This window comes from Pinus tabuliformis, chromosome 1_1, assembly GCF_031772625.1.
Source record: "Pinus tabuliformis cultivar Carrire ecotype Pingquan chromosome 1_1, CPIR1, whole genome shotgun sequence".
In the NCBI taxonomy this organism is placed as follows: domain Eukaryota; kingdom Viridiplantae; phylum Streptophyta; class Pinopsida; order Pinales; family Pinaceae; genus Pinus; species Pinus tabuliformis.
This window is the reverse complement of record NC_142297.1, coordinates 871,986,193-872,001,192: the sequence shown is the minus strand read 5'-3', so window position 1 is coordinate 872,001,192 and position 15,000 is coordinate 871,986,193. Positions and strand designations below refer to the sequence as shown.

General features: G+C 30.9%; 1 protein-coding gene across 1 annotated transcript; it reads right to left on the bottom strand.

Moving 5' to 3' along the window:
- Window positions 1–13,158: 13,158 nt before the first annotated feature.
- On the bottom strand, window positions 13,159–14,702 carry LOC149217083 (uncharacterized). Its single transcript, XM_089390130.1, has 2 exons — window positions 14,628–14,702; window positions 13,159–13,506 (listed from the first exon to the last, which is right to left on the bottom strand). The coding sequence occupies exons 1-2, from the start codon at window positions 14,700–14,702 to the stop codon at window positions 13,159–13,161; spliced, it is 423 nt and encodes a 140-aa protein (XP_089246256.1).
- Between the last annotated feature and the right edge of the window lie 298 nt (window positions 14,703–15,000).

The following is a 15,000-nucleotide window of genomic DNA, read 5'->3' as shown; positions in this document are numbered from 1 at the left end:
AAATGCAATTTTGATTTAGTCATGTAACATGCCAATGCGATTCTTTCATCTCCTATTTCAATTTATCAATCTACAATATGTAGTATCATTAGAGTAAACATAGTTTAAAAATTTAATTTAAAAAAAATAGCATACACTTCATAAAATATTTGCTTTGATTATTTGCAGATGGTTTTTTGTTCGTAATAAAATTACATATATAGTCTAACCAAATAGCTCAAGCTAAAATTTGAATTGTTAAGGTTGTTACATTTGATGAAACCAAATAATGGGATATCCTTATATTTCTATATTTCTCTTGTGGTTGATCATGTTCTATCCTTCAAACTTAGTTTCTGCTCGTTTTAATTAATGATGGTTGGTTTTTGCATAATTTTCCTTGCATTGACTCCATGTATTATTTTTGTGACTTCTCCAATTCATAGTAGTTATATTTCACCTCCATAATAATGATATTGTCCTTCTTGAATTCCTTAATAATGTTGATAGCAATAAAATTATTTGAATTTTTTCTTGGTAATGATGTACCAATAAGGTTCCCATTGAATTATTTCCCTCTTTGCATAACCAATCCACTTAAATATTTTTCATAGACAATTGTGACATAGAGACCACATGGGGAATTCACTCATAAAAACAAACATAACCTTTGTTAAATTATTTTCTCTCCAAAGTTAGCTTTTCCAATACTGGGTTTACAAATGAATTACATAACTATTTATTATTAAGGAAGAAAACTCTTGAATTACTCAAAGAGAAAACTCCTTCCTAGATATTTGGAGGAAGTTGAGAAAAATCGTCTCAATTATAGGAATCAATGCTACCTTTTATCAATGATTGATTCAATCTTCTTTATTAGTGTTGAAGGTAGTTGTTTATCTCACTGAATTTTATATTAGTAGGTGCATGTATATGATCATTTATTGGTTCCTTAAAGGGGTACAGATTTGAAACATTAAAGATTGGTAAAATACCACAGACTTTGGGTAGTTCTAAATCATAAGCATTCGAGGAAAATTTCCTCAATTTTTTTATGGTTCGATCTTTTTCAGTTTTAACTTATTATATTCCCCTTTACTAAATATTTATTTCGAAAAATGTGCCATAACCATGTCTCCAACATCAAATTCCAAGTTTCTTCTTTTGGAGTCTACTCTTCATTTATATTTGCTACTACTTTCTTGTCATTGTTGTTTGACTTGATCCTGTATTTCCTAGATATTCTCTGCAAAATCTTCACCATTTTCACTTCTAAATTCTTGTTTTCCCACCTCCTTAGCTCATAAATTCATCTTGTATGCATTCCATAAATAATTTGCAATGGACTTAATCTTGTGCTTCTCTTAGGTGAGTTGTTATATGCAATTTTTTCCTGAGAAAGTACCTGGCCCCATTGTGACTTCTATTTACCACCTTTGTCAGACGATCAGTTTGGGATGATATGTCGAACTAAGAATAAGATCAGTTCCTAATGTTTTCCATAAATTTCTCCAAAAATGGCCCACAAACCCAGTGCCTCTGTTAGAAATAATACTTGTAGGAAATCCATGCGATCTAACTATTTATTTGAAGAACAATTTTGTTATGTTAGTTGTATCATTTGTCTTTTTATAAGCTATAAAGTGTACCAATTTTTTGAATCTGTCAACAATGAAAAATATTGATTCACTTCCTCTTTGCAGTCCTAGTACAAAATCCATGCTTATAGAGTCCCACGGTAGTCTATGTATTGGTAAAGTTTGATATAGTCTAGTGTTCAAACTTCTTCCTTTTGAATATTGAAATATCCTAGATCTTTCAACATATCTTCTTACATATCCTTGCATGTGAGGCCAATAATAATTTTTTGTAATTGTGCTACAATTTTATTTTTCCAAAAATGACCTACTAAACCTCCACTATGTTTTTATTTTAATAGGTTTTCCCTCATCGAACATATTGGAATGTATAAATATCTTACTTTGAACATAAGGGATCATATTTATACAAATCTTCATCAAATCCTAAGACATTCACTTGGAATTCTTACAGAATTAAATTAATCCCACATTTTGCATTTGCCACTTTATTTGACTACCCACTTTTATGTTTGATAACAAATGTAAAGTGTTGTAAGGATTAAATTCATTTAACATGTATTTGACACCTCAATTTTGTCCGATTGTTGATGTGTTGTAAAACATGATTATCTGTGTAAAGGATGAATTATTTTGGCATAAGATAATGTCTCCATTTTTTTTAAGTTTGTACAATGACATAGAATCTTTATCATAAGAAGAGTAGTTTTTCTTAGCTTCACTGAGTTTTTCACTATTGTAGGCAACTGGTCTTCCCTCTTGAATTAAATAAACTCCTATTGTAGTTCCACCAGCATCGATCTCAACCTAGAACAACTTGTTGAAATCTGGCAATGCTAAAATAGGTTGTTTTGTAATATTTTTCTTTAATAATTTGAAACTTTAATTAGCCTTTTTTTGTTCAATGGAATTGTTAGTTTCTTTCTTTAATAGTTTCTACAATCATAACACATATACCACTGAAATTTCCGATAATTGTTTTGTAAAATCTTTCTAATCCATGAAAACTTCTCACCTCTGCAATGCTTCTTGGGGTTGGAAAATTGATTATCGCGTTCACTTTTTCTTGATGAATCTTTAACCCTTCTTTTGAAATAATAAAATCCAAATACAATAATTCTATTTTCATGAAAGTACACTTCTTTAAATTGCTTAACAAATTTTCTTGCTGTAGCTTTTTCAAAACCATCTTAAGATGTCTTAGGCACTTTTCTTTTGATTAACTATAAATTAAGATATCATCAAGATAAACTATAATAGATTTTCAAATGAATTATTTTAATACTTCATTCATTAACTTTAGAAAGGTATTGGGAGCATTGGTAAGTCTGAAAGGCATTACCAACTATTCATATAGACCATTATTACTTTGAAATTTTGTTTTCCATTCGTCACCTTCTCTGATTTTGATTCGATGATATCCAATTATTAAATTGATTTTAGATAAATATGAAGTACCACTTAAACAATCTATAAGACCATAAATACGAGGTAATGGAAACTTGTACGTGATTGTGATTTTGTTTATTGCTCGAGAATTTGGACACATTCTCCATCAACCTTCCTTCTTTGAGTTAACACTATTGGAACAACAAATAGACTTAAAATTTCTTAGATGATATCCTTATCCAACAATTCCTACACTTGATTTTTAATCTCTTCATTCTCCCTTGGAGTCATTCTGTAGGTTGCTTTGTTTGGAAGGCTGGAAACTGGAATTAAATCAATATGATGGTTGATACTTCTAATGGGAGGAAAATTATCAGGCAAGTCATCCACTACAATATCAATGAATTCATTCAACATATTTCTAATTTATTCTCTAAGGTCATTCATATTTGTGCTTGTGAGGACTACCTTTGGCTTACCAATAAAAGCAAAATTTATCTCCTCATGGTTGATTCCTTGAAGGAACTATTTTCCACTACGTAATATTACCTTGGATTGGTCTTCTTCTTGTGATTTTTCATTCTTTAAAGGAATGAGTACATGTTTTCCTCCATCATTTTCAAAAGTATAGGTGTTTCTCCTTCCATCATGTATTTCTTTCCTGTCACTTTGCCATAGTCTTCCAAGCAAATTATGATGCACATCAATAGGCATAACATCACAAAGAACTTCATCTTTATAGAATCTTATCTAGAACTCCACTTTAGATTGTTCATTAAATAGTATCTGATGTCCCTTTTGCAACCATGAGACTTTGTAGCCAGTAGGACATTTAGTTTTCCTTAAATTTAACTTTTCTACCATTTCTATGGATACTAGATTATCAATACTCCCACTATCAATAATTACTTTACAACATTTTCCTTCTTATTTACAGACAATTTTAAACAATGTTTTTCTTTGCGTAAGTTCCTTGACTTCTTTAAAAGGGTTTAATAAAGCTCCTTTCATGAAGGATTCACTAGTTTAAGGTGCATTTTCATGTGTAGAGGATTCTATACTTTTTGTATCAATTTGTTCCATATGTATGCTACCCTAACTAGAAAATATTTTGAGACATTCATCGGATTTATTTCCAATTTTATTACATGTAATTGCTTCCCACGATTCAGTTGGAGTGCATACCTTTGTAGTTGTTGAACAAAAAAATGACTAGACAGACCTCGATACGATCGAGTATCTCCTGGAGCAAACAATTTTCTATCCCCTTAAAAACTTTAATCCATTTCTAGGAAGAGGGACTCTATCTTGGTTGTGCAAGTGATTGGGACCTTCCTCCCTGTTAAAATTGGATGGGCCATTTCTGCGAAGAAAATGTAATATATTGGTTAGAAATAAATCTTTTGGTTATCCCTTGGTCGATATATTTTCTGTTAATATTATCCCTTGGTTAGAACAAAATCTTTTGGTTATCCTCCAAAAGTATTCTAGTGGTACACTACACACATCTTGGAAAATATATTTGGGGTACATCCCCGACTACTTCCATAAATAAGAAAGTTATCTCCACATCTTCCTTAAGATATTTTCAAGGGAGAAGTTTGAAAATCTCAGCTCTCATGGCCCTTTAATATTTTTTTGGATAGATTACTTCTCTAGATTCCCTCGTTATTGGATTTCCTCTCTCCTAATGGCTTTTTGTGGTCCATGTGAAGGCTTGAACTTTTCATCACTTATGATTAAATTATATTTATAATTATTATGGGTCTTTTTCCTATTTACATTTCCATGCCCATACATTGGTTTTTAACATAATTATTACAATTTCAATAATTGCACGATTAAGTGTTGAGGATGTTACAAAGTATGAGTGAAGGAGGAGGCTTTGTATCCCTATACATTATTTTTTTCCTCCTCCCTCTTTTTACCAACCTCCATATAGCTTTCAAATATAATTTGATATGTAGCTAACCTCCTAGAAATAGCAGTCATTCTATCACGATAAAGGCCATACAAAGGGGCTAAGAGAAAATATATGGCCTCGATAGCCATAGGGTATCATCTGTAAATTACTGTGGATATTCCATTGGATAGTTCGTCATAATATATCTAATAATAGTATATTAAATTTATTAAGGAATTTAGACTTCTGTGATCCATAACATTGTTTAGATAATCTTCGGCAAAATCACATAACCAATCTTTTGTCGATGCGTTTTGAACCAACCAGTGTGGTTCATCATCAGGACAAGTTGAAGAACCAATCCGGCTGAGCTTGATTAAATAGAGTGTGCAGAGACTCCAACGGCTAATTTTGACCTAATGATCCTAGTCAAACCACTAATATTCTAGATATATTTAATTATTATTATTCTTAGAAAATAGCTAAATCAGGTAAATAATATATTAAAAGAATTCATTTGTTAATTTAAATAAATGTATATGTATATCTAAAAAAAATAATATATAATTCATTATTATTAGAAATTAGTTAAATCAGGTAACTTATATATTAAAAGAATTCATTTGTTAATTTAACTAAATGAATTCGTTTAATAATAAAGGTATATGTATATCTAAAAATGAATAATATATAATATTTATATAATCCATATTTATTATTTAATAATTATGGCCATTTAATTAATAAATTATATCTAGTATAATAATTCATATTTATTAAATAATCTATATTTATTATTATTCCAATATTATTTAAATACAAACAAAAAGTATTAAATTACTATTATTCTTAGAATTTAGTTACATTAGGTAATTGTATATTTATTTAATAATAATTATTTAAATCTAATGGTACATTGGTAAACTAGATCTTCTCTATTTGTTTTTTAAAATATACCATTTTTATTTATTATTTAAATATAATGCCCCATTCGAAATTAAAACAATAGGTTATATACAATAATTTATGTTTATTAAAAAATCTATATTTACTTAAAATTTGTATAATTCCAATATTATTAAAAAACAAACAAATAGTATCATTATTATTCTTAGAAATTAGTTACATTAGGTAAATACCATAATTGAGGATTGTTAAAGTACATGTTTATTAATAATTGTATATCTATAAAAAATGACTAACTCAAACTAACTCAATACCATTGGTATATCGTATATTTATTAATAATAGTTTCTTATTTATCATTAAAACTAATGGTCATTTGGTAAATTAGATCTCCTCTTATAATTAATTTAATAATATATATTCATTAAATAATCAATATTTATTCAATAATCTGTTATTCCAATAAGATTATTAAAATTAACTATGTCATTAGGTAAATATATTATTACCTAGAAGGTTTAAAAAGGGGTTTTTTACCAATTAAATATATGAGAAATTAGCTAAAGGGAATTTCAATTCTAAAGGTATAGTAGAATTAAAAATAAATGCATAAATAATTGAAATTATGGAAACAAAAATCTAATCTAATTATAATATACCCAATAGTATCATAAACGGGATAAGGTTAATACACTAATTAGCTCGAAATTAATTAATAGCCTATTAATCACTCATACACTCCATAATAATAGGACTAATCCGTAGTAATACTATAGGATGCAAGGATTAACGTGGAGAAAACCCGGGAAAAAGGGGGACCAACCGCCAAAAACAAATCTTAAGGAGAGGGAAGACAGAAACCCTAAGACCTAACAAAAGGGGAATGAGGAGGCTAGGAAGACAAGGCTGGGACCCAGCAACTGCTAATCTTCCAGCCATCATCCCTATTAAGATTGTTCGGTCTTTTCTCAATCTCCAGGGCCTCTCTAAATTTGCGATGGTGAAACAGTGCAACTTTGGCAATGACTTGAGCCTCTTCTATACATACATGATGCATATTCTTCCCCGCATGCTCAGCCAGGGGTGAGGACTTGGTCCTACCATGCCTTAAGTGAGCCGAATGCTCACTAATCCGTTGATTGATAGATAGGCCATGAAGGTAATTAATAAGCTAACTGACCCTGATATGGCTAAGTTAGTTGAGCTTTGCCTTACCTCCACCTTTTTCAGCTTCGAGGGAGAATTCTATGAGCAGACTTGCGGAGTTGCCATGGGCTCCCCCTTGTCCCCTATCATCGCTAATCTCTTCATGGAGGAGTTTGAGTCTAAGGCTTTGGCCTCCTCTCGTCTCTTACCGAAGCTTTGGAAAAGATTCGTTGATGACACTGGTGTTGTCTGGTCTCATGGTCCTGATGAGCTAGATCGTTTCTTGAGTCACCTCAATAACCAGTCCGCCGCCATTAAATTCATGATGGAAAAAGAAGATAATGGTTGTCTTCCGTTCTTAGATGTTCTCATCTCTAAGAAGGTGGATGGTTCCTTTTCTCATCAGGTGTTTAGAAAGAAGACGCATACTGAGCAATACTTGCATGCTTCTTCGCATCATTTCCCCACTCAGAAGTTAGGGGTTCTTAGCACGCTTGCCACCCGTGCTGTAAGAATTTCTGATGAGGAGAGCCTGGAAACGGAGAAGCCTCATCTCCTAGATGTCTTTCAGAATAATGGTTACAATAGGAACCTCGGTCAAAAAGCCTTCCTCAGGGCCAAGAAGGAGCCTTCAATCCGAAGGGTTCTTAAAGATCATATCATGGGTGTGAACCTTCCTTACATCCAAGGGACCACGGACAGGATTGCGAGGATTCTGAGGAAGTACGATGTGCCTGCAACTTTTAGACCTCTCAACACTATCCGTGGCTCCCTCAGGTCTGTGAAAGACCCTATTGACCCTAAGGACATGAAGGGCGTCTATGTCATTCCCTCTTCCTGTGGGACCCCTTATATTGGTGAGACTGGTCGCTCTATCAATCAACGGATTAGCGAGCATTCGACTGACTTAAGACATGGTAGGACCAAGTCCTCAGCCCTGGCTGAGCATGCGGGGAATACTATGCATCATGTATGTATAGAAGAGGCTCAAGTCATTGCCAAAGTTGCGCTGTTTCACCATCGCAAATTTAGAGAGGCCCTGGAGATTGAGGAAAGACCGAACAATCTTAATAGGGATGATGGCTAGAAGATTAGCAGTTGCTCGGTCCCAACCTTGTCTTCCTAGCCTCCTCATTCCCCTTTTGTTTGGTCTTAGGGTTTCTGTCTTCCCTCTCCTTAAGATTTGTTTTTGGCGGTTGGTCCCCCTTTTTTCCCGGGTTTTCTCCCCGTTAATCCTTGCATCCTATAGTATTACTACGGATTAGTCCTATTATTATGGAGTGTATGAGTGATTAATAGGTTATTAATTAATTTCGAGCTAATTATTGTATTAACCTTATCCCGTTTATGATACTATTGGGTATATTATAATTAGATTAGATTTTTGTTTCCATAATTTCAATTATTTATGCATTTATATTTAATTCTACTTTAGAATTGAAATTCCCTTTAACTAATTTCTCATATATTTAATTGGTAAAAACCCCTTTTTAAACCTTATAGGTAATAATATATTTACCTAATGACATAGTTAATTTTAATAATTTTATTGGAATAACAGATTATTGAATAAATATTGATTATTTAATGAATATAAATTATTAAATTAATTATAAGAGGAGATCTAATTTACCAAATGACCATTAGTTTTAATGATAAATAAGAAACTATTATAAATAAATATATGATATACCAATGGTTTTGAGTTAGTTTGAGTTAGTCATTTTTTATAGATATACAATTATTAATAAACATGTACTTTAACAATCCTCAATTATGATATTTACCTAATGTAACTAATTTCTATAATAATGATACTATTTGTTTGTTTTTTAATAATATTGAAATTATAAAATTTTTAAATAAATATAGATTTTTTAATAAACATAATTTTTTTTTTAAACCAACAAGAAACCATGGCTTGTAATGTTGCATAGCAAATGGAATTCATGGGATTGTATGGCTTACTGCTTCTTCAAAAAAACTGGAAACCAGTGCTTGCCAGACGATTCATGTGGTGTCTTCTCAAAATGGCAGCTATGATGTCGTCACCGATGTTGTCTCCGAACTCTTTTCCAGGTGTTTCGGAAGAACAATGAGCCATGAAATCCAATGAGTTTGAGCTCCAGTGGTACAACATTACAGGCCATGGTTTCTTGTTGGGAGGACCACCACGTTGAGCACTCCTTTCTATGTGTAGACGGACGGAAATTTCCATTTTTAATGACTTGGAAATTTTCAGTTGTGATTAAAGATGCCCTGAGCAAGAGGTTTCGTTGCCCATTCCTCTTCCACATTCGTTGTCTATTCCTCTCCCGAGCATAGCCTACCTTTCATATATTAATTTATTTTTAATTTACATTATCATAATATATTATTCATTATAAAAATAATATAACATAATATTGCAAGGGTTGATAATAATGGCATTATCATGGATTTTGATAGGAATGGAAACCAATTTACGGAATGATCGAATGGTTTTATCTGGCCATCTGGAATGACTTATATTTTAAGGTTAAGGGGAGAAGTGTAATAAGTAATAGTATATTGACTTATGGTGATATTTTAATATAATATATTAGAGAAGGTAAAGGTTTGTAGAATTGTTAAATTGAAATTGTTCAATGGAAAATTTGTATTTTGTATTTTTGTTTTAATTTGTTTTTTGTATTTTTGTTTGAAATAATAATTATTGTATTAGATTTAAGTTGCTTAGAGTGTTTTAATTTGGTAATATATAATTAAAATAATATTTGAAATATTGAGATAATGAAAGTCCAATAGTTTACTTAATCATATTAAAGGTGTCATATGCACACTTGTTTTAGAAATGAGAAATAACATCTTCTTATCACTTACAGTATAAGATGTGGCAACTATTCAAATGATCGTTACTATATTGTTAACAATGGAAACTTTTATAATTCTAGATTATCTAATGGACCCGCATATTTATGGAGCTTTTGGATGAACTCTCTGGTATGGTAAACCCTCTGAATTGCAAGGGTTCACCAATGTACCGATCTTAGTGCCCCTCATTAAATGAACAACACTAGTACCCTAATAGCTTGTATATATATATATATATATATATATATATATATATATATATATATATATATATATATATAGGTCCTTATTTCATATATCCTAAAATCTTAAATGAACAACCCTAGTACCTTCATGTAGACTTAAATCAAACCCTTTCAAACTTCTCAATGAAATTTTTTTCCCAAGGGAACCATCTATTATCAGATGAAAATTGGGAATCCAAAAGTTTGGAAATGCCTTGTGCAACTCAATCTCATCCAATGTTTTAATTAATTTCTTATTCAAAGTGTTTTCTAAAGTTAAAACCTAAATATAATTTAAATAAAGAAAATAATAAATACTTTTAATAATTAAAAGCACTAATATATTTTTGACATTTTAATACTCATCATATAATTAAAGTTGTAGTATAAAAGTTTTATATTATAATTTTTTTTAATTCGTTACTGAAAAAATCAAAAGAAAATAAATAACCTTATTATTTAAAATAATATGATTTGTTTTTAAATTTAGAATAAAAAAAAAAATTATATGACTAATATTAGAAAGAAAAATTATATTAATAATTTTAATAATTTAATATTAAAATCATTATTTTAAAGAATATATTAAATTTTAATTATAAGAATTATAAATATTAATTAAACAGAATTCCAAAACATAAATTTATAGCTCAAATTCTAAACAATTATGTTGATACATAACTTTTATAACTAGCATTTGCACCCGATGTTTCAAAGGAAACACCATAAGGCATAAATTGAAGAACACAAATACAATAAAAGAATACTTTGATAAAGAATAAAAATATATTGAACGCTCAAATCAATGCCCCATTAACTGTAACCACATAGTAGACATATCTATCAACATTAGGATTATACACAATGATCAAGAAATTTCCCATATACAAACAACACCTTCCACAACAACCTTTTGTCACATCCACATTTTAAAAATGCCTTGGAACATGATTGGAATCTCCCATATTTCCTTTTTCATTATGTAGATAAATATTCCATATTGCTATTTTCATCATGAATATTGTTAGTTCATTTTTGTAAAGTGTTAGTATGTTAAATTCAATACTATAAGTTCGACAAGTGAAAAACATTCCTCAATTAGAATAACATGCATTTTTCTCTCATCGTGTATTTTTCAATCAAAGAGCACAAGTAACATATTAACATGTATTTTCCCTTCATTATTTTCATCATAGAGCCAAGAAATCTACGCCTTATCTATAAAGTAACAAAAACATTTTGGAATAAGTTTCATATTTCAAGCCAGTGTCTAACCTATAAAGTAACAAAAACTTTTTGAAATAAATTTAATATTTTAAGCGATTGACTAACCTAATTTAATAATTGAAAATTCTCAAAGATGAATTATAATCCATAATAAGAGAGCCAACGTTGGAGCCCATACTTTCACTAAAACCATAAGAAACACAACCACTTGTTAAAAATAAATTCAAGTAATAATAATAAAATAGAAATAATAAACATTAAAATATAAAATGGTATTTCTAGCACACGTGTATAAATATACATGCTCCATGTCCATTGTTAGATTAAATGGGTGTGGAGAAAATTAGTAGAGAACCCAAAATTGTATTTCTAATTAGGAGAGGGGTGAAGAAATGCTTTAAATGCGGGTTGTTTTCATTCTAATGGAACCCTTTGCAAAGGGGATGTTAAGATTCTGAGAGAGAAGCTAGGCTTGGTAGAGAACACCTTCCTTGTGAAGACAGAATGTCAGTATTTTGTTGCTCAGAGTTGTTCTCCTAAAAAAAGGGGTAGATGAGTTTTGAAGAGGAGGGGAAGATGAGTTTTGAAGATTTGAAGGACGACTTATAGTATAAAAATTCCTTCCATATAGATGCTTGGCATCTTGTATTTATGAACAATGTAAGTTTATGCCATATTATATGAAAGTTGTGACTGATACCTCTCACATTGTGAGCCATTTATGATGGGAGATTCACATGCTAAGTAAGGAACATCTCTTGAGGAATGATTATTTTCTATATTGGCTAATGATTCCTTTGACAGGGAGATATTTTTGTAATTTCTGTTTCCTTTCTTATCAAGTCAAGTTGGGAGAGCAATGTAGTTAGGCTTATCTATAGCTAGAATGAGTAGAGCGAATCTACTGAGAGGGTGCCTCAAGCTTTTAAGAAGCCATTATAATCCCCTCATGACAACGGTGTAACTTTTATATTGTGTGGATAATAAAATATTAATTGTTGTTTCAAACTACGCGGTGTAACATTTATATTGTGTGGTTAAGAAAGTATTAACTGTTTTTCCAAACTACTGTGTGTTGTCCACTATGTTCATGTTACTGAATTATTAGATCTAGTCATCTTCTGATATGCCATGTTAGTGGTCTTAGAGTTCACCATTCAACAGATGTATTTAAGCAGATTGGAAATTTTGATTGAAGTTTTAGTATTGGAGTTTTTTCTCTTATCATGGAATCATCACAATGATCACTATAAATTATATGAATAAACTATCATACAAGAAAATAAAGAAATTCAATGGAAATACAAGGCAATCTAAACATTCTTATCATGAAGAAAAATAGGCATATGCATTTCTGATAAAAATCCCTTATTCTCCACGGCGCAATCAACAATACTTGTATAACGCCTTGCAAGCTTAGCATATTCATTCAAGAAAATGCTTACCTCTGATAGATGAATCCACAGAGGCGATATTTGCACCATAACGAGGTTTTATTTTCCCTATTTCTTAAATTTCATTTCCATAACATATATTTGAAACCAATTTATCTAATATATTTCATTTTTACTACCTAAATAATTTAAAGATAATCCTTAATCTATGTGATCTTGCCATTTGAACCATCCTTATTTATGACATATTATTTGCAGGTCGTTGATATTCCACAATATCACATATTCTCACCAATGACTTTGATTCTATACAATATCACACATTCCCACCAACGACTTTGACTCTACCCCACATAGCTGCATGGTCATGATTACAGAAGATGCTTTCAAATATTTTTAGTAGTTTCTTACACACTCACATGTCCTTATGGACATGAACTTACAACATTATATACATACTTAATTATGAGACAGATAAAATTGAAGGCCAACACCACTACATTACAGTTCTAACTTGATAGTGCCATAATACTTCAAGTCTACTTCTTTGTTGCATTATTCCTATTACCAAAATTAGTAGCTGCATTATTCCTATTAGTAAAATTAGCAGCAACTTTGGCTGCCTTGTCAAGAACCCCAACAACCATCAGTGCTCCTGTTGCAAAATAACTGCTGTTGATAGTTGTTGTTCCTGCATTGCAAGATGATTGCCCTGCTGTAATCAAAGCTGCTTTTAATATCTCTCTGAAGAATTTGCGAAAATATGCCACCTTTGCTGCAATAGTGCCCATCACTTGATACTTGTCGTCTAAATCTTTGGCTTTGTTTAAAGTATCTTTTCCTAAGGTATAACCATTTGAAAGCATTGATGTAACCACTTTTACTACCTGGTCAGCAAAATGGAACGAAAAATCTCAGTTGCTTATCAAGGACTTCAAACTGCCCAATAACAACAATGTTAATATCCTCAGAATATCATAGGCTAATTGAGAAAATCATTTTTCAGTCTAAGAAGTATGACTTTCTAAATTTTGATGTAATATCTAAATTTTACTTTTCTCCATTGGTAAGGTAGGTGGCCTTTTTAAGCTACTTCTATTCTACAAAACTACGGGAATAAGTAGATTTTAAAGGGTAGGGTCTTCCTTCTCTGTAAATAGTTATTTACAAAGAGTTTGTAAAGCAAGATTACATTTAAGACTTTTTACAAAATAGTCAAAATAAATGTTTTTTTTGTTCATTATTTTCCTTTCCTTTCACAAGTAAAATCTTATTCTAGGTTACTCATGTTATCCTTGACCAAAATGGCCTTTGAGGTACTCTACATGATCCAATCTTGATCTTGGAACTACACAAAAGGAAAAAAGTAATGTCGTTTACCCATGAATGGTACTCATTTATCAAAGATCTCAAAACAAAATTGAGAGATCAGACATTTAAACACATATACAGAGACCATAAAATTGATTTGATACAAGAATGACTATGGCAGGGTAAGCAAGGTCTAGATCTAAGTGCAGTATTAATTCTATTTTGAGGAAACAATTTTTTTCTTAAATTTATTTGAACATTGTTCCTCCACATATAAAAATAAATAAAATATATAAAAGAGTAAAAATAAGTAAATGAAAATACTCCTAATGTGTTTCCCTCTTCATGAAATTTTATCATTTTCTTTTCCCATTAATTAGCTACCTCCTCTAATCCTCCCCATGGCACTATATACACCTCCTAACTTAGGATTGTAGCTCCCTAGTTCAAAAATTCCAAAAACATCAGAAACCTAAATTTTTTTCACTTTTTGTATTTTTACCAGAAAACCAAAACTATATTCAGAAGGCGATGTCAATCTGAATGTGACTATTAGTAAAGCAACATCTTGAATTTCATCTCTTTATAGCAATTTCAAATCCCAACCAAAATCCACTTGTAACAAAATCACAACAGAGAATTTACCCTTTAAACCTTACAATTGCAAACACTAATAAACTAAGAAAATCATACTTACACTAAGAAGGATAGCAATTTCTAAAGCATAGCGCTCCTTGATAGTCACTAAAGCAACTTGTGTCCACTGCCCCATCCTATCACCACCCAAAAAATATAATCAGGCATTGGTTTTGGCTAGTTAAGTTCTACTGTTACACAGACCTTATGTATATCAATGCAAATTCTCTAGTGTTATCCAGTTTTATCAGGAAAAATCTATACCAGGGCTACTACCTGACTTGATATTTCCTGACTCATTGATGTCAAGTCTTACTACATCCAACAAGATTTCCATGAATCATTTCTCTAATTTTGATAACACAAATATAATATTGTGACTGCACTTTATTTCTCAACCAATTCTTAATAGAACACTTCTTTGCAACTCTGAT

Coding starts and splice junctions, on each gene's coding strand:
- LOC149217083 (XM_089390130.1), bottom strand. CDS start 14,702: ATGGGGCAGTGGACACAAGTTGCTTTAGTGACTATCAAGGAGCGCTAT. Junction 13,507..14,627: donor AAATTGCTATCCTTCTTAGT/GTAAGTATGATT, acceptor TTTGCTGACCAG/GTAGTAAAAGTGGTTACATC.